This window comes from Asparagus officinalis, chromosome 6 (genome assembly GCF_001876935.1).
Source record: "Asparagus officinalis chromosome 6, Aspof.V1, whole genome shotgun sequence".
In the NCBI taxonomy this organism is placed as follows: Eukaryota; Viridiplantae; Streptophyta; class Magnoliopsida; order Asparagales; family Asparagaceae; genus Asparagus; species Asparagus officinalis.
This window is the reverse complement of record NC_033799.1, coordinates 670,292-693,029: the sequence shown is the minus strand read 5'-3', so window position 1 is coordinate 693,029 and position 22,738 is coordinate 670,292. Positions and strand designations below refer to the sequence as shown.

The 22,738-nt window shown below is 36.3% G+C and overlaps 2 protein-coding genes across 8 annotated transcripts; both read left to right on the top strand.

Annotated features, from left to right (window-relative positions):
* On the top strand, positions 7-6,603 carry LOC109845483 (BTB/POZ domain-containing protein At1g04390). Of its 4 annotated transcripts, none has more exons than XM_020414730.1 (8): positions 7-209; positions 658-784; positions 2,371-2,887; positions 2,997-3,127; positions 3,263-3,693; positions 3,789-4,901; positions 5,111-5,260; positions 5,902-6,603. In XM_020414730.1, the coding sequence occupies exons 1-8, from the start codon at positions 88-90 to the stop codon at positions 6,332-6,334; spliced, it is 3,024 nt and encodes a 1,007-aa protein (XP_020270319.1). In that variant the 5' UTR covers positions 7-87; the 3' UTR covers positions 6,335-6,603. The 4 variants fall into 4 exon arrangements, with proteins under 4 accessions (XP_020270319.1, XP_020270321.1, XP_020270322.1 ...); XM_020414731.1 differs by having other exon boundaries at positions 52-209; positions 658-746; XM_020414732.1 differs by lacking the exon at positions 2,371-2,887 and having other exon boundaries at positions 658-746.
* LOC109845485 (WD repeat-containing protein 26-like) lies at positions 7,243-22,685 on the top strand. 4 transcript variants are annotated; one of them, XM_020414736.1, is made up of 6 exons: positions 8,578-9,007; positions 10,140-11,001; positions 12,292-12,393; positions 18,856-19,485; positions 19,563-19,627; positions 22,274-22,435. In XM_020414736.1, exons 2-6 carry the CDS (start codon positions 10,210-10,212, stop codon positions 22,305-22,307), a joined length of 1,623 nt encoding a protein of 540 aa, XP_020270325.1. In that variant the 5' UTR covers positions 8,578-9,007; positions 10,140-10,209; the 3' UTR covers positions 22,308-22,435. The 4 variants fall into 4 exon arrangements, with proteins under 4 accessions (XP_020270324.1, XP_020270325.1, XP_020270326.1 ...); XM_020414735.1 differs by lacking the exons at positions 8,578-9,007; positions 19,563-19,627 and adding an exon at positions 7,243-7,667 and having other exon boundaries at positions 22,274-22,685; XM_020414737.1 differs by lacking the exon at positions 19,563-19,627 and having other exon boundaries at positions 8,579-9,007; positions 22,299-22,383.

The following is a 22,738-nucleotide window of genomic DNA, read 5'->3' as shown; positions in this document are numbered from 1 at the left end:
GACTGTGCTTCCCAATCTCTCTCTCTCTCTGGAAAAACCAAATAGGAAGAAGAAAAAAGGGGGAAATTGGGGAAAAGAAAAATCAGAATGGGTTCATCGTCAAAGGCGGGGAATAAAGGAGGGAGGAAGATGAAGAAGGAGAAGGAGATTAGCGATCAGACCCTCACTCTCCGCCGCCGTCTCCATGAAGCCCTCTCTCTTGGCATTAGGTTTTCACTCAAAATCTCTTATTCTTCTTCTTCTTCTTCTTCTTTCGATTTCCTCCCTATGCGATTACAATTCCCTTCAGATCACGAAAATTTTGTGATACCTTGGGATTCAATTAGACATTGTTGTGCCCATTGATTTCGGATTGGGAGCTCACCTAACTATTTAGGTCTATAGAGCATGAGCCCTTTAGTTTCGTTCCCATACTGAAAAAATAAAAAGAAAAAAAAAACTACAATTTTGATAACTACTATATAGGTTATGGTGTTTTTTGTTGAACTAATAGATGAGCGGGTTTCTTGAGAAACTGGTTACAGTTGAAGCGTTCTTTTTTTTCAAATTTACCCTTATTACTTTCAGGTGGAATAGCTTTTGGGTTATGTCTATTTCAATGGCTCGAGCGCATCATTGATTTTTTTTTTTTGGAAAATCTCTTCTTTTGCTTTGCAGGCAGATTGAGAACAAAGGAAGAAGATGGCGGTGCACTGATGCTGAGATACAGTCACATTCTCTTCGAGCCATTTCTGCGTTCATTAAATGTATGCCTTCTGTTCCATTACAACATTCTCTTATAAAGGTAAATTTCTCTTCTAATTCTGTTGTGGTTCATGTAACGGATGTTTAGTTGTTTATATCCTCAAGGCTGACTAACATTGTGTAGGATGATTTATAATCATGTTGTGCATGTAATGGAAGAATGTGCATCCACTATGTTCCTTGCTCATCACGCTTGATTTCTCTTCTTAAAATGACAACTGTAACTATCTTGGTCAAGCTTCATGCTACAAAAAGACGGCTGCAAATAATAATTATGAGGGCTGTAACTATCTTGGTTCATGAAGCATAAAGTTCGCTTCGTACATACGTGAACATGTTCATGAAGCATAAAGTTCACTACATACATCCGTGAACATGTTCGTGCTACAAAAAGAAAACTGCAAATAATAATTATGTCAAGCTCCATGCTCAACTTCTATGACTGGCAGTGTGAAACCTTCTGTGCCAATTATTCCTATTATACTGACTTCATGAAGCATTAAGTTCACTTCATACATCCGTGAACATGATCATGCTACAAAAAGACAACTGCAAATAATAATTATGAGAACCGCAACTATCTTGGTCAAGCTCCATGCCCAACTTCTATGACTGGCAGTGTGAAACCTTCTGTGCCAATTATTCCTATTACACTGAGTTCCTGAAGCATAAAGTTCACTCCATACATCCGTGAACATGATCATGCTACAAAAAGACAACTGCAAATAATAATTATGAGAACTGTAACTATCTTGGTCAAGCACCATGCCCAACTTTTATGACTGGCAGTGTGAAACCTTCTTTGCCAATGATTCCTATTAAGAGTATCATCTGCCATTTTATGTCATCAAAGCCATCATTTTTTTGGAACTTTTCGCATGATAGAGCAATAATTTGATTGCCTGATCAGCTAGGTTCTATTAAACAAATCTAGTTGCTCCCTTCTTGGAGCATCCTTAAATGTCCATGACATTTCACCATCACCTTGGTGTAAATCTGTTGTACTCCTTCCACGTCCTAATTTTCTTTCCTTTAAGGCTTTACCATGTAACCATGGCCATTTCAGCATCACCTTGGTGTAAATCTGTTATACACCTTCCCTGTACTAATTTTCTTTCCTTTAAGGCTTTACCATGTAAGCACCTAAACATTCTGATATATGATTGTAACAATTTGTAGAACCCATCACTATTTCATGTAGTTTTCAGGGCATGATCCTTCAAATGACGCTCCAACAGCACCCATGTAATTCATAAGTAGCTTTACTCCTGTTGGGTGTATCTTCATATATATTTTTTAGGGGCGTCTGAGGTAATTCTAAGTTGGCTGGCATGTTATACAACTAATTATGAATTAAAGAGCAAGAAGGGTATGTACAGTGAACAACTGGCTACTTGAAGATTGTTGTAGTATTGGGCACATCATGTTTGTAATTTTTGTTTGTATCTAGCTTATTTTCATACTTGTGAACTGGAAATAAAATTGTCATCCTCATTGAAGCCTGTGAATTGTTAACATTATTTTTCCAAAAGTAGACTGTATGGAGCAGAAGTCTCAACAAATATCCACGTTGAACTTTATTAAATTTCTGATGTTTAACTGTTAGAATTCTTTTCACTCTTCCAGGAATCTGTCCCAGATATGCTGCTAGCCTTAGGAGGGATACTTCAGTCAGAAAATGAGAGCATCTTGTGCCTAGCAGTAGATCTGACGATGGAATTAGTTTGCAGTTTAGGGAAATCCATATGCCAGTATCACGTGCTAGATATCCTTATGTCCTTGTCATGCTTGTTGCCAACATATAAAGTATCTGTTGTGGTTTCATGTGCAACTGCACTGAATCGCATATTGACAAACCTAGGGGCAATGAGTTACCAATACAGTGAGGAAGTTTGTGAAGTGATTGTGAAAACTAATTTGGTTCGCAGTGTTATCTGTGTTATGCAAGGTTATGGAGATGGAAGTCAACCAGTTGAATACTTCTCAGAGACGGCATGCCTTCTTAAGACAATAATTTGGAGGTGGCCGTCCTTTAGGTATCATGTTTGGAGTAATTCTAAATTGATGGACGTACTGCAAGGGATTAGTGCTAGAAATGACACTTTAAATACTCGTAGAGTTCTACAATTATGTTCTGCTCTAGGTATCATTCTAGTGGTAATTCTCTCTATCAATTCATAGAAAGATTTAATAACTTTTCCCTTTCTTTATGCCATCTTTAGCATAACAAGACTGCTATTCTTTTGTTCCAGCTCTTTGTGGTAATGGAGCGAGGAAGATTTTAGAAAATGAGGAGCTTGTTTCCAAGATTGTAGGATGCACAGGAACTTCACATTTAGACAGTGTCAGACTTGAGGCTCTAAAACTTTGCCAGCACCTGACGGTATGGATCGTTATCTGAATTTATGTATCATTCTAGGTTTTTCCATTTCCTTTTACTTTTCAATTTTTTCCATTTTTCTGTAGCTTCTCTGGTAACTAATTGATGGGTGTCATCTTGCTTTGTGTGTCTTTGCAGAGGTCTGCAGAAGTATCTTCTCTGCTGACTGATTCGTACTCTGAGCAGATTGTTCAAGGAATTATCGGTGCATTGGGTGGATGGAGATCATGTTCCAAAATTGTTCCTACTGATCAGATACCTTTAGTGATGGAGGCATTTCGTGCTGCATTGATAACTCGTTGGGCTGGGAATCATCATTTTTTTTTCTGGAGCAATGAGATTGATAGAGCCCTTCTTGATAATCTTATTGGTAACTGTAGCAGAAGCGACCAAACTCGAGGAATGGTTTTATGTGATGAACTAATAGCTAAAGTGTATGATAACATTACAAACACAAGACCATTCATATGGGATATTCTTGGGTGGCTTGCAGCATACTGCGAGGAAGATTTTGTCCCTAAAACTACAGGGAAACTTTGTTGTCTAGATGTTCTTATTTTCTGTGCATGGTAAACTTCTAAGTTTCCTTCTTCTTCTTCTAATGATGTGCATGGAATATACTATTTGAGTTATTTTGAACTGATGAAAATTTGTCCAATATTAGTGCAGTGGCCAAGGATTTGATGCTTAAAAGGCGGAGTTCCTTTTCTCCTGATATTTCTGAGGCTGAACCTGTAGCTAGGGCGGTTCTGATGCTGGTCACGTCACCCTCAAGGTACATTGCATTAAAATCAAAATCTTGGCTCTTTGAGATGGCCAGACCTTATGGCAATGATGGTTTAGAGAGTTTTCTGCTCTTCCTAAAGCTAATTGCTGGTGGAGATGTCCCTCTGGTGTCCGACAATCTTCAAACTGCAATAAATCTTATAGGCTTCGCTTGCTATTCAGCTTTACCTGATTTTCAGAAGACGATTGTCAAGAAGAAAGGTTTGCAAATGATATCTGACATTATAGAAAGATGTTTGAAAAGTGATATACATGTTAGTCGCTCTACCATTGTTTCTCATCTACGTAGCATTCCAGAAGAAAAAACATGCTGCTGGAATCATGTAGGAGACTGGGAAGGTGGAGATGTTATTTTATTTTACTGTCTCCAAGCTCTTTCTCAGTTGATATCGTTCTCAATGTTAGAGTGCAATCAGCATGAGATAACTTCAGAGGAGGTTGTTGTCTCTGATGCTGATGGTCTGGTTGAGAAGCTTCAGTTCATATTGCATAGCAACTCTAGCCAGGGACCGAAGCGGTATGCTGCTTACATCTTAAGCTTCTTTGGTTCCTTTGGCACCCAAAGCAAGCTTGGACAAAAGATGGAGAGAGCTCTTAATGAGAACGAGCTAGCTGACTTGCAATTTGTGTTATCAAATGGTCAATCTTTGAGGGTTCATAGTGTCATTCTCTGGGCTAGGTGTCCAGATCTGCTTCCCAAAGAAACTTCTTTGAAGGATGAGCAAGAGTCTGAACAGAACCCAAGAACAAGGCAGGAAGTTCGCATGTCTGATCGGGTGGACTACTATTCACTTATAAAGATTCTTGAGTATACTTATACTGGGTTTCTCCGATTAGAAGAAGATCATCTGAAGCCCTTAAAAATTCTTGCAAACTGCTGTCGTTTGAAGTCTCTATCGCTTATGCTTCATCGGAAATTGCCAACATGGGGTTCTTCCAGTCCAAGTTGTGATTTCACTAAAGCACTTGAACCCACTGAAAGTTCATGTTTGTAAGTTCATTTTTATTACCGTGACAATTCTTTGTTTTTTTAGATGACATTCAATAAAATCAATTTTTTAATTCAGTCAGCAAGTAAGTGTTTTATTGTTTTTTTTTTCTTGGACTTGCCATTTGATGCATTTCTAGTTATAATTCCAGCATATTGAGTTGCCGTTGTTTTCTGTAGCTTCCTGTGATAAACATTACTGTGTATTACAGTGACATCATCTTGGAAGCAGAGGGGAGCGGAGGGGCCTGGGATTGTAGTATATGCCAGTTATCAAGGCCACACGTCCATGCTCACAAAATTATATTGTGGGCCAATTGCAATTATCTACAGGCATTGTTCCGGTCAGGAATGCATGAGAGGTAAATACTGAAAGAAATTATAGAAATATTCTTAATCACTTGTTTAATGAACTGCACAAAAGGTAAATGATTTAGCATATGTTAGCGGGTAAAGTATATGAGATTTACTTCTTGCATTTCTGAATTGAGGCATCTAATATCTTTCATGTATGAAGCATATGAGCTGTATCCTTGTATCCATCTGCGCACTTCCATAACTCCATAATAGTTACATGCTCTTAGTGCAACCTCTATGAGGCAATAAGCGTCTTTTCATAATTGTCCCCATAGCTTGAGCAGTCGCGCATTATGTATGCATTATTCAGCTCTTTCTTTTTGTTTGCTTGAGAAATGAGATACTTACGCAAAATAATTATTACCTACTTCTTATAGGAGTCCCTTTAAAAACCTTGTAAGTGGGTATGCACATCTATCGTATTGACTGACACAGAAATTTTACATAGGCCTTCATTTTCTATATTCACACTGAGTAGTATCTGTTAGCACATTATTGTTAGTTTTACAAGTATGCGTGTTTCACTTGACATTAAGAGACATTAGAGGCTATAAATTTAAGCGACACTATGTCTAAGTGCTCACCTAATGTTAATGTTCGAAATCCTCCAAAACTTACCGTCTTGGTGGAATTTCTCTCTTTGCAGTTACTCACAGATCATCAAGGTTCCTGTTGGTTGGATTGCTCTGACCAAACTAGTTAACTATTTCTATTCGGGGAAGCTACTAAGGATTGAAACCGACTGCACGTGGAAGAATATGGACAAAAATCAGCAATTGTTGCAACTTCAGGCCTATGTAGAACTTTCTTCGTTGGCTGAATTCTGGCTCTTAGAAGAAGTTGGAGATGAGAGCTTAGATATTATTTTCTCATGCCTGGAAGCAGACCAGAAAATATCAGCTGATATCATTCATTATGCAGCCAAACTCAGCCAATGGAAAATAGTTGAAGTGGGTGTGAGTAGCATTGCCCATCTATATCCCAAGATGCGCCATGCCGGAGATCTCGAAAAGCTCAGTGAGGAAGTGGTTGAGATGTTGAGAACTGAATATGTTCGGTATTCGCAAAAGGGATCTTGAGAGGGTTTGTAGATTCCGGAGATAAATCTTTAGAGAAGTTGCCTACTTTAAAGTCATCACATACTGAAGTCCCTCAAGCTGGGGAAGTGTACCTCTGGTTTTTCCATACAAGCTATGTAATTAGTATCATGTAAACTTTTTGTGCATTTGTTTGCTTGAAACCTTATCGTATCAGAAACAAATTAAAGTGCTACAAAATGTAATTAAGGAGCGTGAAACATTCTTTACTTGATACAAATCTTGCATTTTTCTTTTCTTTCTTTCCTTTTGACTGTCTTGTTGGTGGCGCATAATTTTGCTTTGTATGGTAACTGATTTTTCTAACAAATGGGATTTGGTAAATTTGTAGTTGCAACTCTCTCTCTCTCTCTCTCTCTCTCTCTCTCTCTCTCTCTCTCTTTTCTTTCCAACCTGTGCTTAAATCGCGTGCGTTTGTTTTGTGGGCTTGTGGGTGAAAATTTGTATCTTTAATCCGAGCTTGGTCAATTGGTTATTTCATCTTATGAACTACTAACATGGCCGAATCCCTGTTAAAAATTTAATAGGGAAAAATGGAATTGTAAATAAATAATCAGAAAACTCCGTCAACTAAATAGTAAGAGCCTGTTTGGATTTGTAGGGGGTGAAGGGAAGTTAAGAGAAACTAGGTGAGAGAATGAAAGTGAAGGGAATGGAGTTCTCTTCCCCTTGGTTACACCCCAATTTGGGGGGTAACAAATTTTATACTATTAGGGGGTGAACCAAGAGGAACTAGGGTGAATAACTTCACCTCCTAAATGTTCCCAAACAAGGTGAATGGAGGTGAATGGTTCCCCTAACTTCCCTTCACCCTTATTCTCCTCAATCCAAACAAGCCCTAAGATAAATAATCAGGAGAAAGTAAAAGTTGTAAATAGATAACTGGAGAATGAATTAGTAATCCAAAATCTATGTTGATGCTGAGTCGGTTTACTAAGGCCTAAGATTTCGGCCATGGGCTTTTTCTTTATTTCTTCCCTCTTCTCTTTTTGTTTATCTTTTCTCTACTATTTCGCCCTCATCTCTTTCTTTGCTTGCTTTCAAGGCTTTTAACACACACGCCGCCAGCCACCGACCCATTTCTTATATCTGTACCTTATTTCTCTCTCTCTCTTTCTCCCTCTCCCTTGTTTGGGTTTGAGGCGAAATTGATTGACGGAGCCCAACCGAAATCGCCTTCTGGGTCCTGCAACTTTCCCTATTTGGGAATCTGGGTCGATCTCGATTTGGCTGATTTTTCGAGGGATTTGGGTGTTTCTTTAGTTGGCTCTTTAGATCCCCCAAAACCCCTCTTTAGATCATAACTAGCCTTAAGGTTAGAACTTTGGAAATCTTTTGGCGATTTCATTCCACTGTAGTTATTTATCTGGGTCTTGTTGATTATTTACTGTCTGATTGCCAGTTAGTGATTAATTTTTTAAGATTACTTTGCTAATTACTTTGATTGAAAAAAAAAACTTTTTGTGCATTTGTTTGCTTGAAACCTTATCGTATCAGAAACAAATTAAAGTGCTACAAAATGTAATTAAGGAGCGTGAAACATTCTTTACTTGATACAAATCTTGCATTTTTCTTTTCTTTCTTTCCTTTTGACTGTCTTGTTGGTGGCGCATAATTTTGCTTTGTATGGTAACTGATTTTTCTAACAAATGGGATTTGGTAAATTTGTAGTTGCAACTCTCTCTCTCTCTCTCTCTCTCTCTCTCTCTCTCTCTCTCTCTTTTCTTTCCAACCTGTGCTTAAATCGCGTGCGTTTGTTTTGTGGGCTTGTGGGTGAAAATTTGTATCTTTAATCCGAGCTTGGTCAATTGGTTATTTCATCTTATGAACTACTAACATGGCCGAATCCCTGTTAAAAATTTAATAGGGAAAAATGGAATTGTAAATAAATAATCAGAAAACTCCGTCAACTAAATAGTAAGAGCCTGTTTGGATTTGTAGGGGGTGAAGGGAAGTTAAGAGAAACTAGGTGAGAGAATGAAAGTGAAGGGAATGGAGTTCTCTTCCCCTTGGTTACACCCCAATTTGGGGGGTAACAAATTTTATACTATTAGGGGGTGAACCAAGAGGAACTAGGGTGAATAACTTCACCTCCTAAATGTTCCCAAACAAGGTGAATGGAGGTGAATGGTTCCCCTAACTTCCCTTCACCCTTATTCTCCTCAATCCAAACAAGCCCTAAGATAAATAATCAGGAGAAAGTAAAAGTTGTAAATAGATAACTGGAGAATGAATTAGTAATCCAAAATCTATGTTGATGCTGAGTCGGTTTACTAAGGCCTAAGATTTCGGCCATGGGCTTTTTCTTTATTTCTTCCCTCTTCTCTTTTTGTTTATCTTTTCTCTACTATTTCGCCCTCATCTCTTTCTTTGCTTGCTTTCAAGGCTTTTAACACACACGCCGCCAGCCACCGACCCATTTCTTATATCTGTACCTTATTTCTCTCTCTCTCTTTCTCCCTCTCCCTTGTTTGGGTTTGAGGCGAAATTGATTGACGGAGCCCAACCGAAATCGCCTTCTGGGTCCTGCAACTTTCCCTATTTGGGAATCTGGGTCGATCTCGATTTGGCTGATTTTTCGAGGGATTTGGGTGTTTCTTTAGTTGGCTCTTTAGATCCCCCAAAACCCCTCTTTAGATCATAACTAGCCTTAAGGTTAGAACTTTGGAAATCTTTTGGCGATTTCATTCCACTGTAGTTATTTATCTGGGTCTTGTTGATTATTTACTGTCTGATTGCCAGTTAGTGATTAATTTTTTAAGATTACTTTGCTAATTACTTTGATTGAAAAAAATGAACAGTTCGATTGGTTGCGTCCATGAGGATTTTATTTTGTTTTCACAATTACTCTGATAGAAATTGAACAGGTATCTCCGAGTTACAGTGAAAGAGTCTTGGCGCATTAGATTTACTATGGAGTTTATCATTCCAACGCAATGATATGTTTAATGGCACTGTTATCACGAGCACTTAGAATTTCTGGCATCATTTGTAGGTTGGTTTGTATTTGTAGTAGTTCTATCATGCCCAACTTAGAAAAATATAAAGCAAGTTTTAGGAAATGATTCTATAGTTCAGAAACCCACTTGTTTTTCCCTTTTGTTTTTTTAACATTCAACTATAACATTGTAATATTTTTTTGGTAATGGCTAAAATATAACGTAGGTGTTAGGAAATGAATCCATAGTTCAGAAATCCATTGTTTTTTTAGAAAATATTCAACTATAATAACACTGTAAGATTTTGGTCCTTGCTTGTCTTTTTTTTTAATTGAGGCTTTAGAACATGCAGATGTAGAAGCTTTGTACTCACATCCCTGGCATCTTTATGATCTGAGAATGAGATACAGATTTCAAAATTTTCTAATTAATTATTTTATTCTTAGAAAAATAAGAGGATTTAATAATGCACGTCTTCTCTATTACTGGGTAACAATTTTTTAACAACTGCAAGTTACAAATTTCAGAAGTTCTTTCTAAGAGAAAGGGGGAGAGTTTACATAATTTGTATATTTTTGGTTGTGAACATTATTTAGGGAAATAAACTTGAAGAATACCGTCATTTTACAATGTGCGTGCTATGTTGTGTTTCTCTTTTCCCTTGGAAGACATTGTGTTGTTTATTTAGTGGTAACTGCCTTTTGGCTTTATAGAAAAGAGAAATTTAACTGCATTTATAATCCAACCATCTGGGTACTGAACTAGCTAGTTGTTGCTAATAGAATGTATTCAATGTCTTACATTCAATTCAAGAAAATTGCCTTATATCTTCATTGAATTTGCTACAGGTACTCCGACCCTTTTAAAACGACTAATTTCTAGTGTGGCGAAATATATATGGGCTGATCGTGGCATTTCATGGGAGGTGTAGACGATGATGAACCACCCTCAAAACGTGTGAAAGCATCCTCACTTGACTTGGAGAGCCTCTCAGATAAATCAACTCTCTCAGAGCCCATCATTCCTTTGGGAGGATCAATGGCCAGACCGTTACCATCCCAAGGGAACGAGGATATTATTGGTACTAAAGGAGTTATTAGAAAAGTTGAATTTGTTAGGATCATCACCAAGGCTCTTTACTCACTTGGTTATGAGAAAAGCGGAGCTGTATTGGAGGAAGAGTCGGGAATCAGCTTGCATTCTCCTACAGTGGATCTCCTCAGGAATCACGTGCTTGATGGTAACTGGGATGAAAGTCTGATTGCTTTGCGTAAAATAGGACTTGTGGATGAAAATATTCTTAAATCTGCATCTTTTCTGTTACTGGAACACAAGTTCTTCGAATTTCTAGAGAGGGACCAAGTCATGGATGCATTGAAGACTCTGAGAAATGAAATTACTCCTCTTGGCATAAACAAAAAACAAACGCACGAGCTTTCCAGTTGTATTGTTTCTCCTTCACAACGGGTCTTACTTGGTTTTGCTAACCTGGGCATTGATACATCAAACTCACGATTGAAGCTTCTGGAGGAATTACAGAAATTGCTTCCTCCCACTATTATGATACCTGAGAGAAGGCTTGAGCATTTGGTGGAACAAGCACTAAATGTGCAACGAGAAGCTTGCTATTTCCACAATTCCTTGGAGTCATTGTCTTTATACACTGATCATAGCTGTGGAAAAGACCAGATTCCTTCTCGGACCAGACAGGTTACAAGTCTTCATGTTTAATTATTCTTAATTTTTAATTGATGAATAAATTTGTAAAAGCTATTCTTTTCTACTTTTGTCAATTTTGGTTGTTAGCTGGAGTATGATAACAATTATCTGCTCTGTGGTTCTGTCTTATGAATAAATGCTGGGCTTGGTTGAGATAGTGAACCAACTACTTCTGATACTTAAGCACAAGGAAGCTAATCAATAGTCATTGTCGGTTTAAAGCCATGAGTGGCAGAGGTGTAGGATTTTGTACTACAACAATCAGCAACTATGTCTTCTCTGACCGTTCGAATGATACCCTTGTCCTAATTACATTTGTAGTCTTTTGCATATTTTGGTTAGGTTTTGCTTCATATGGATAGAATGTTAAAGTTTGCTGCTGGCTAGCTAATGAAACCTCTCCCCTTGTTTGGGCTCTGTCTGGCAGCAAGCAAAGTCAAGAGTCCTTTCATGTTGGGGTGATAGCTATTTATTTCAGTTTAGGGTTTCTTCACTTCAATATTTGTTTCATGTGATATATAACTTTTCTTTAAATGCGTGAATCCATTTACTATGGCAGCTTATTTTCCTTAATCATGTAGTGTAATACATGCTAGTTTCTGTCTATCTTTTGTGTTTACTCAACTAATGTACAGGTTCGATCATTCATGTTTCGGAGAAGACTAGCAAGCTACTGTATATCTATATAGTGCATGAAGCAATATAAAATACATATTTTCAATTAGGCTGAGCTGTATGATTACTATTATGCATCCATGTTCGAATCATACGTATGTCTGTATGAGGATAATAATATTAAGGCTTTAGAGTTAAATCCATCCACAATGACAATGGTGTTAGGTTAAGCTTGAGGAGGAATCAGGTTAATGAAGTAAATTTTGTTGTTAGTGGTGAACACGGGGAAAATTTGGAGTATTAATCAATTATTGAGAGCAGTAAGCTCCTTTTGTTATCGAAATCTCTAGAGGATAGTCCAATAAGGTTATCTGATAAATAGAGGAGGTGTGGTTGTATAGATTCATATTACTTGACCTACTATAAATATCTGTAGCATTAAAATGAGCTTATGCATCATCTGATGTGGATGTTTACATGATTAAAAGATATTAATGACAGAACCTATGTATGCTTAGTTTAGTGACAAATTGTTAATTGATACTTTTTTGTTGACGTAATTAATGTTTGTTATATGTTAAAAATTCAGAATCTATCATGTGTACCTCTTAATATCTATTTGAACCTTCCTTTCCATTAATTAATTTTATTATTCATGTTGGATAGGTACTGCAATCACACAGAAATGAAGTATGGTACCTACAATTCTCAAATACTGGGAAATATTTAGCATCAGCATCAAATGACAAGTCTGCAATCATATGGGAGGTAATTCTATTGTATGATTGTTTATGGAAAGCGTCTCTTCCTATGCCCTTGTTTGCTGATCTTGTTGGTAATTGATTTTTCCGCTCATCTTATTGAGCCCTTAATTATAAATGAATTTATTTATGTCCATTTTCTATCTTTGTGTTTAATGACAATTTTTTTCCTTCTCTGCCCATCAATATGTGATAAATATTAAAAGAAAGCTTTCTAGGAGGACCCAAGTGTATCCTTTCTATCCCGGTATTTTAGTCCTGAGTTGTATTCTTCATATATTTTACTCCTGTAAAGGTACAACTTGTTGTAGCTTGTTTTATCTTCAATGTGAAAGGAATGTCACCTTGTGACAAGATGCAATTTTATCAGCTTTCTTCTTAACCCTGTTTGCTTTTTTGATCGATGAAATCTAAAATATACCGTCTAGTCTCAAAAAAATTCTTGGAGATTAGAATTTGGTGAAACTTGTAAAACAATAGATTTAGTCCTTAGAGGGAAGGGTGAATAGGATTCTTTTGCAACTAAAAGATAATGCTAAAATGTCCCTTTTTAGGACAGTGATAAGTGCTTGTAAAGCAATGACACAGCTGGTAGAAATTTGGTTAGGAAGAATATGTATTGTTAATCAGAGTACAGTATATAAAATTGGCAAGTGCTGTTATATAAGATATGAGAAATATAATAGATTGAATAGACAGAGATAGAGCCAGTTCCACAGATGATATGAAGATGTATAGAGGTTTGACACCGAGATGTATATTGTTATTGGGCACCTTACTGCCAAATGCCTCACCCAAAATTTCTACATTCAAGCTTCTAACCGATGCTAATCCCCAGACTTGCCAATTCTTCTGCCACCCAAGAGGTTGAACATGACCACTTTTCCCACTTAAAGGCATCTTGATACAAAGATGCATGAAATTTTTGCTATCTTTTGGTTCTCTTTCGTCAGCCTTACTGCAAATGAACCAGCCTTGAGAAGAAAAGTGCTGAACCAAAGAGAGATTATCTCTCTCTCTCTTCTCCCTCTCCTTGGGTTTGAGGCGAATTGATTGACGGAGCCCAACCGAAATCGCCTCTGGTCCTGCAACTTCCCTATTTGGGAATTCTGGGTCTACTCGATTTGGCTGATTTTCGAGGGATTTGGTGTTTCTTTAGTTGGCTCTTTAGATCCCCCAAAACCCTCTTTGACATCATAACTAGCCTTAAGGTTGAACTTTGAAATCTTTTGGCGATTTCATTCACTGTAAGTTATTTATCTGGGTCTTGTTGATTATTTACTGTCTGATTGCCAGTTAAGTGATTTAATTTTTAGAATTACTTTGCTAATTACTTTTGATTGAAAAAAATGAACAGTTCGATTGGTTGCGTCCATGAGGATTTATTTTGTTTTCACAATTACTCTGATAGAAATTGAACAGGTATCTCCGAGTTACAGTGAAGAGTCTTGGCGCATTAGATTCTATTTGATTATCTATTCAACGATGTATGATTATAAGTTAGGCACTTGTTATCACCGAGCACTTAGAATTTCTGGCATCATTTGTATGGTGGTTTTGTATTTGTAGTAGTTCTATCATGCCCAACTTAAAAAATATAAAGCAAGTTTTAGGAAATGATTCTATAGTTCTCAGAACCCACTTGTTTTTCCCTTTTGTTTTTTTAACATTCAACTATAACATTGTAAATATTTTTTTGGTAATGGCTAAAATATATACGTAGGGTTAGAAATGAATCCATAGTTTCGAAATCCATTGTTTTTTTAGAAAATATTCAATCTATAATAACACTGGTAAGATTTTGGTCCTTGCTTGTCTTTTTTTTTATTGAGGCTTTAGAACATGCAGATGTAGAAGCTTGTACTCACATCCCTGGCATCTTATTGATCTGAGAATGAGATACAGATTCAAAATTTTCTAATTAATTATTTTATTCTTAGAAAATAAAGGATTTAATAATGCAGTCTTCTCTATTACTGGTAACAATTTTTAACAACTGCAAGTTACAAATTTCAGAAGTTCTTTCTAAGAGAAAGTGGGAGAGTTACATAATTTGTATATTTTTTGGTTGTAAACATTATTTAGGGAAATAAACTTGAAGAATACGTCATTTTACAATGTGCGTGCTATGTTGTGTTTCTCTTTTCCCTGAGAGACATTGTGTTGTTTATTTAGTGGTAACTGCCTTTTGGCTTTATAGAAAAGAGAATTTAACTGCATTTATAATCCAACCATTCGTGGACTGAACTAGCTAGTTTGTGCTAATAGAATGTATTCAATGTCTTACATCAATTCAAGAAATTGCCTTATATTCATTGAATTTGCTACAGGTACTCCGACCCTTTTAAAACGACTAATTTCTTAGTGGCGAAATATATATGGGCTGATCGTGGCATTTCATGGAGGTGTAGACGATGATGAACCACCCTCAAAACGTGTGAAAGCATCCTCACTTGACTTGGAGAGCCTCTCAATAAATCAACTCTCTCAGAGCCCATCATTCCTTTGGGAGGATCAATGGCCAGACCGTTACCATCCAAGGGAACGAGGATATTATTGGTACTAAAGGAGTTATTAGAAAAGTTGAATTTGTTAGGATCATCACCAAGGCTCTTTACTCACTTGGTTATGAGAAAAGCGGAGCTGTATGGAGAGAAGAGTCGGGAATCAGCTTGCATTCTCCTACAGTGGATCTCCTCAGGAATCACTGCTTGATGGTAACTGGGATGAAAGTCTGATTGCTTTGCGTAAAATAGGACTTGTGGATGAAAATATCTTAAATCTGCATCTTTTCTGTTACTGGAACAACAAGTTCTTGAATTTCTAGAGAGGGACCAAGTCATGGATGCATTGAAGACTCTGAGAAATGAAATTACTCCTCTTGCATAAACAAAAAACAAACCACGAGCTTTCCAGTTGTATTGTTTCTCCTTCACAACGGGTCTTACTTGGTTTTGCCTAACCTGGGCATTGATACATCAAACTCACGATTGACGCTTCTGGAGGAATTACAGAAATTGCTTCCTCCCACTATTATGATACCTGAGAGAAGGCTTGAGCATTTGGTGGAACAAGCACTAAATGTGCAACGAGCAGCTTGCTATTTCCACAATTCCTTGGAGTCATTGTCTTTATAACACTGATCATAGCTGATGAAAGACCAGATTCCTTCTCGGACCAGACAGGTTACAGTCTTCATGTTTAATATTCTTAATTTTTAATTATGAATAAATTTGTAAAAGCTATTCTTTTCTACTTTTGCAATTTGGTTGTTAGCTGGAGTATGATAACAATTATCTGCCTGTGGTTCTGTCTTATGAATAAATGCTGGGCTGTGTTGAGATAGTGAACCAACTACTTCTGATACTTAAGCACAAGGAAGCTAATCAATATCATTGTCGGTTTAAAGCCATGAGTGCAGAGGTGTAGGATTTTGTACTACAACAATCAGCAACTATGTCTTCTCTGACCGTTCGAATGATACCCTTGTCCTAATTACATTTGTAGTTCTTTGCATCATTTTGGTTAGGTTTTGCTTCATATGGATAGATGTTAAAGTTTGCTGCTGGCTAGCTAATGAAACCTCTCCCTTGTTTGGGCTCTGTCTGGCAACGCAAAGTCAAGAGTCCTTTCATGTTGGGGTGATAGCTATTTTATTCAGTTTAGGGTTCTTCACTTCAATATTTGTTTCATGTGATATATAACTTTTCTTTAAATGCGTGAATCCATTTACTATGGCAGCTTATTTTCCTTAATCATGTAGTGTAATACATGCTAGTTTCTGTCTATCTTTTGGTTTACTCAACTAATGTACAGGTTCGATCATTCATGTTTCGGAGAAGACTAGCAAGCTACTGTATATCTATATATGGCATGAAGCAATATAAAATACATATTTTCAATTAGGCTGAGCTGTATGATTACTATTATGCATCCATGTTCGAATCATACGTATGTCTGTATGAGGATAATAATATTAAGGCTTTAGAGTAAATCCATCACAATGACAAGTGTAGTTAGCTTGAGGAGGAATCAGGTTAATGAAGTAAATTTTGTTGTTAGTGTGAACACGGGGAAATTTGGAGTATTAATCAATTTGAGAGCAGTAAGCTCCTTTGTTATCGAAATCTCTAGAGGTAGTCCAATAAGGTTATCTGATAAATAGAGGAGGTGTGGTTGTATAGATTCATATTACTTGACCTACTATAAATATCTGTAAGCATTAAAATGAGCTTATGCTCATCTGATGTGGATGTTTACATGATTAAAAGATATTAATGACAGAACGATGTATGCTTAGTTTAGTGACAAATTGTAATTGATACTTTTTTGTTGACGTAATTAATGTTTGTTATATGTTTAAAAATTCAGAATCTATCATGTGTACCTCTTAATATCTATTTGAACCTTCCTTTCCATTATTAATTTTATTATTCATGTTGGATTAGGTACTGCAATCACACAGAAATGAAGTATGGTACCTACAATTCTCAAATACTGGAATATTTAGCATCAGCATCAAATGACAAGTCTGCAATCATATGGAGGTAATTCTATTGTATGATTGTTTATGGAAAGCGTCTCTTCCTATGCCCTTGTTTGACGCTTGTTGGTAATTGATTTTTCCGCTCATCTTATTGAGCCCTTAATTATAAATGAATTTATTATGTCCATTTTCTATCTTGTGTTTAATGACAATTTTTTTCCTTCTCTGCCATCAATATGTGATAAATATTAAAAGAAAGCTTTCTAGGAGGACCCAAGTGTATCCTTTCTATCCCGGTATTTTAGTCCTGAGTTGTATTCTTCATATATTTACTCCTGTAAAGCTACAACTTGTTGTAGCTTGTTTTATCTTCAATGTGAAAGGAATGTCACCTGTGACAAGATGCAATTTTATCAGCTTTCTTCTTAACCCTGTTTGCTTTTTGGATCGATGAAATCTAAAATATACCGTCTAGTCTCAAAAAAATTCTTGAGATTAGAATTTGGTGAAACTTGTAAAACAATAGATTTAGTCCTTAGAGGAAGGTGAATAGGATTCTTTTGCACAACTAAAAGATAATGCTAAAATGTCCCTTTTTAGGACAGTGATAAGTGCTTGTAAAGCAATGACACAGCTGGTAGAAATTTGGTTAGGAAGAATATGTATTGTTAATCAGAGTACAGTATATAAATTGGCAAGTGCTGTTTATATAAGATATGAGAAATATAATAGATTGAATAGACAGAGATAGAGCCAGTTCCCAGATGATATGAAGATGTATAGAGGTTTGACACCGAGATGTATATATGTTATTGGGCACCTACTGCCAAATGCCTCACCCAAAATTTCTACATTCAAGCTTCTAACCGATGCTAATCCCCAGACTTGCCAATTCTTCTGCCACCAAGAGGTTGAACATGACCACTTTTCCCACTTAAAGGCATCTTGATACAAAGATGCATGAAATTTTTGCTACTTTTGGTTCTCTTTCGTCAGCCTTACTGCAAATGAACCAGCCTTGAGAAGAAAAGTGCTGAACCGTTGAACTGCACACATAAAACCATAGATCGCTTTATGTAACTTGCACACATAGTGAGGACGAGAAGGATCTTACCATGGTATCTTTTAATTACAAAAGAATCAAGAACAAGCACTCCCACAAATTATAATCCTAATTCAACTTATAATTTTAGCTTGCACAATACAATCTTCTTTCAGTTCTTGTTAAAATGACCACCAACTTTTAAGAAGCACATGTTAATTCTGTAAAGGGCTAAATTGCACCTGAATGCCCTATAGCTTCAACAATATCGCACTTTAGTACATCTTAAAACCGTTCACTTGAATGCCTCAAAAGTATTTATGTGTTATAGATAAATGCCTCTAAGTTTCAAAATGTTGCATGTTGATGCCCTCTTGTTTTCCCCATGTTTGTTTACTCAATGTTGCATATACATCCCCTCAGTTTGTAAATAACCTCACTTAAATACCTGAAAGTTTCTAGAAGTTTCTGTGTAGTACCATCACATTCTTGGATACGTAGAGAAAAGTTTACACCATCAATTTTTTAAAAAATTTTAATTTAATTTTTAAGTATGGGGCAATTATCTACCACGCTTAGATGCTTTGGGGCGTTTTCTTGCTCGGATTTAAAATAGGGGTCACTTAAGTGAAACTTCAGGTTATATAAGTTCAATTTAACCTTCTGTAAAGACACTAGTTTAAATTCAGTGATTTATGAGTCTCACCAAGTGAAGTGAATAGTGCATTCACGGTGAACCTCTCATATAGATTAGTTATATTCTCTTTTCCCTTAAATTGCTTTTTAGACGTTATACCTATGCTTCATATCACCTCTTACTATGTATGATAACTGGAAATAATTGTTTTCGTTTTGTGAGTAATGAAGGGAATACTCCTTTTATGGGTTTTTTAACACGACTGCTGCCGTTTATGCTAAGGGAAAAAATTAACATATTTTAGGTTCACGAAAATGGGGAAGTCTCATTAAAGCACACATTGACGGGTCATCAGAAACCTGTCCTGATGGTTGCCTGGAGTCCTGACGACCGCGAGCTTCTCACATGCGGAATGGAAGAAGTTGTCAGACGTTGGGATGTTGTTTCTGGAGATTGCCTCCATGTATATGAAAAAACTGGTCTTGGCTTGATCTCTTGTGGTTGGTTCCCAGATGGGAGACGGTTTTTTACTGGTGTTACAGACAAAAGCATTTGCTTGTGGGATCTGGATGGAAAAGAAGTTGAATCTTGGAAAGGGCAGAGAGCTATTAGGACTTCAGACATGGCTATCACTAAAGATGGGAAAAGGATTATAAGCATGTGTAAGGAATCTGCCATTCTTTTGCTTGATAGGGAAGCTAAGTTTGAAAAAGTGATTGAAGAGGAGCAAACAATTACTTCATTCTCGCTGTCAATAGATGATAAGTTTTTGCTAGTAAATCTTGTGAACCAGGAGATTCATCTCTGGAGCATTACTGATGATCCGCAGCTTGTTATGAGATACAAAGGTCACAAGCGCAGTAGGTTCGTGATAAGGTCATGTTTTGGAGGGTCTGATCAGGCTTTTATTGCCAGTGGAAGCGAAGATTCACAGGTATGGTTTGAAAGTAATTTATTTTATATTTCACCTGTTTGCTAAGAATTGATTAGTGATTGTCTTATGTAATGAAGTTGATTATCAGAAATGGCTACTGTAGAAATCATCCAGCAGAACCAATTGGTGACACTCTTCTTTGGTAATATGACGTTTATGATTTTAGTACATTATCAAATATTCACTTAGGAAAACTTCTTTATTAACATTTTCTTTTATGAGGCAATATAATGGTTAAATAAGGGCCGGTTTGGCAAGGGGCTAGTGGAGGGTTAAGAGGGTTTAACCCTCCTTAACTACCCAAATAACAAAAATTGCGAAAGGAATAGTGAGACTGCATGTGAGGTTTAAAGTTCATTTAACCCGTCTAACGATGGGTTAATAAAACTGCGTAATGAGACAGAGAATTTTGCTTCATCTCCTCTGCAGGGGGGTATGAAGAGTTAGTTTACGAATTAAAAACAATATCCTCACTTGCAATTTATAGTAACAAAATATTTCTATGTTATCTAAATAACAATCTTAGAATATCTATTGACAGGTATGGTTTGAAAGTAATTTATTTTATATTTCACCTGTTTGCTGAGAATTGATTAGTGATTGTTTTATGTAATGAAGTTGATTATCGGAAAAAGCTACTGTAGAAATCATCCAGCAGAACCAATTGGTGACACTCTTCTTTGGTAATATGACCTTTATGATTTTAGTACATTATCAAATATTCACTTAGGAAAACTTCTTTAGTAACATTTTCTTTTATAAGTCAATATAATGGTTAAAAAACAATAAGGCCCGGTTTGGCAAAGGGCTAATGGAGGGCTTAAGAGGGTTTAACCCTCCTTAACTACACAAATAGCAAAAATTGCGAAAGGAATAGTTAGACTGCATGTGAGGTTTAAAGTTCATTTAACCCGTCTAATGATGGGTTAATAAAACTGCGTAATGAGACGAGTAAAATTTTGCTCCATCTCCTCTGCAGGGGGTATGAAGAGTTAGTTTACGAATTAAAAACAATATCCTCAGTTGCTATCTATAGTTACAAAATATTTCTAAGTTATCTAAATAACAATCTTAGAATATCTATTGTAGATGTTCATTAGAGGGAAAGATATATGAATGGAGAGGTAATTTTCTTCTTTCCCATAAAACTTACCATAAGGTTTTCCATATATATGTAATGTAATATTACGATGAATCATTTATCCTTAGACTTGCTAAAGGTAGTTCTTTGGTGGGATGAGTATATGTCGGCTGGTAGTAAGCCATGGACAAAAAAATATCAAATTTTAGCTTATTTTGATTTCAGTACCAAATATAATTCCATATTGTTTTCAATAATTTCTACTTTTCAACATGGTCAACATTGGTAATTTTAAAAAATTAGAAGAATTAGTCTACCCAACTCTTATTTCATTGCCAAACACAAAAACATTAACTCTTCATGTTAACTATCTAATCCAAACGGAATTACATCTTTTTAATCCCTTATGATAGATTAACTAAGTTTACCCCTCTGTTTAACCCTTCTCGCTCAATCCCTTGCCAAACAACACCTAAAGACAGTAAAAAATTAAGGAAAATGTCGTTAGTTGCAGGTTTTGTTTTGTTATTCATGCAGCTAGGAATTTATTTTCATACAGCTGAAAGGTATCATCTTTTTCCTTATCTCTTTTGTTTTATTCTACAGTCCTCTCAAATGACTGCATATTAATGTATGAAAAATTACATTTTTTGAATCCTTTTATCACTGCTGCTTCAGTTCATGGGTGCTTATCTAGGATAATGCATATGCTGCATTTTAAAATTTTCGCTAAAAGACCAATTTGGTCCCTGCACATCTAGCAAATCCAAAGTAAATGTACTTTTTGTTGTAAACTGTATTTTTTAGGGCTATTGGGAAGTTTAGAAACCACATTTGAAGCTTTGTCTCTACTTATTTTGTATTGATGTCTCCTCCTATACATTTGTGTGTTTGCATGTGCCTTTCGTCATGTATGTGCATGTGTATGCCTGCCCTGCTTGGAGATGTTCTGGACTTGTGATCCAACTTACAGCATGGTTATAATTTTTGCCAAATTGCCGGCCAAGAAGTAAATAAAAAGAATGAAGAGCAGTAATGACTAATTGATTTAACGGATCTTATTCAATCTTGTCACTGTATTTTGCTCTCGTGTTTAGCGTTCAACATCTATTGTATTTTTCCTAATTCCTCCCATTCTGGCCTCTTTATCACATCCTCACTTGTAGTATATCTTGCTCTAGTATTTACCTTTTTCTTAATCCATCTATTGTACTCTGCTTTACTGTTTAGATTTTTTCTTAATTGACTTATTTGTGGTTTCGAGACTTGCGTATGCATTTGTTTGAAATTTGGATATTTTTGATTGCTTGATGTAGTTACTTTGATTATGTTTTCAGTGACAGTTTTTGCCTTCTTTTTAACAAGTATCAATTTCTCGGTTGCTTTATTAAATGCTAAAGATACTAGGTGCACATGCTTGTCCATACACATGCACATAAATAATACATATGTAGCTATTGGAATCTGAAATAATCTGGACTGAAATCTGGCACAATGTCTGGATACTTTACAGAGTGTTGGTTTTGTTTCGGAAAGAAAAAGTCTAAACCATTTTATCGAATGTACTGGATGTTAGTTAAGATGTCATATTGTTTTCATTTCTTAACTGATAGAAGTATATATAAATCTATCACCATTAAAAACGTTGAAGTTCAAATTTAACTAATTTCCCTCTCTTTTGACACCGAGTGATCTGTTATAACGCAGTTGTATATATGGCATCGGGCCACAGGTGATCTGATAGAAGCTCTACCAGGCCATGCTGGAGCAGTAAACTGCGTCAGCTGGAATCCGGCAAACCCCCACATGCTTGCATCAGCCAGCGATGACCACACAATACGAATCTGGGGTCTTAATGCCGTTAACAATAACAACAAACTGAAGCGTAAGGAAGCTTACAGCAATGGAGTTGTCCACCAGTGCAATGGGAATGGTAGATGTTAAGGGAAGTCACATTTTAGGGGGGAGGTGGTGTCTTAGGGAGTTGTCTTTGATTTAGTTCTCCATTGACTATGTAAATTCTCTCATCCTTTTTTTTTTTCTTCTCATTTCTGTAAGATGTTTTAAGATTGTTATATGCTTATAAACCATTCATCGTAGATTATTTGTTTGGTTCCTTCGTTCACAAGTTCCAGCCATGAATATGTTTTTGTTATGTAGATGCTCGTCCTT

Excerpts from the sequence above, each read along its gene's own strand:
- LOC109845483 (XM_020414730.1), top strand. The coding sequence starts at position 88 with ATGGGTTCATCGTCAAAGGCGGGGAATAAAGGAGGGAGGAAGATGAAG. Across the intron at positions 785-2,370 it reads TACAACATTCTCTTATAAAG|GAATCTGTCCCAGATATGCT; the intron begins GTAAATTTCTCT and ends TCACTCTTCCAG. Across the intron at positions 3,694-3,788 it reads GTTCTTATTTTCTGTGCATG|TGCAGTGGCCAAGGATTTGA; the intron begins GTAAACTTCTAA and ends GTCCAATATTAG.
- LOC109845485 (XM_020414735.1), top strand. The coding sequence starts at position 10,210 with ATGGGAGGTGTAGACGATGATGAACCACCCTCAAAACGTGTGAAAGCA. Across the intron at positions 11,002-12,291 it reads TTCCTTCTCGGACCAGACAG|GTACTGCAATCACACAGAAA; the intron begins GTTACAAGTCTT and ends CATGTTGGATAG. Across the intron at positions 19,486-22,273 it reads GTGGAAGCGAAGATTCACAG|TTGTATATATGGCATCGGGC; the intron begins GTATGGTTTGAA and ends GTTATAACGCAG.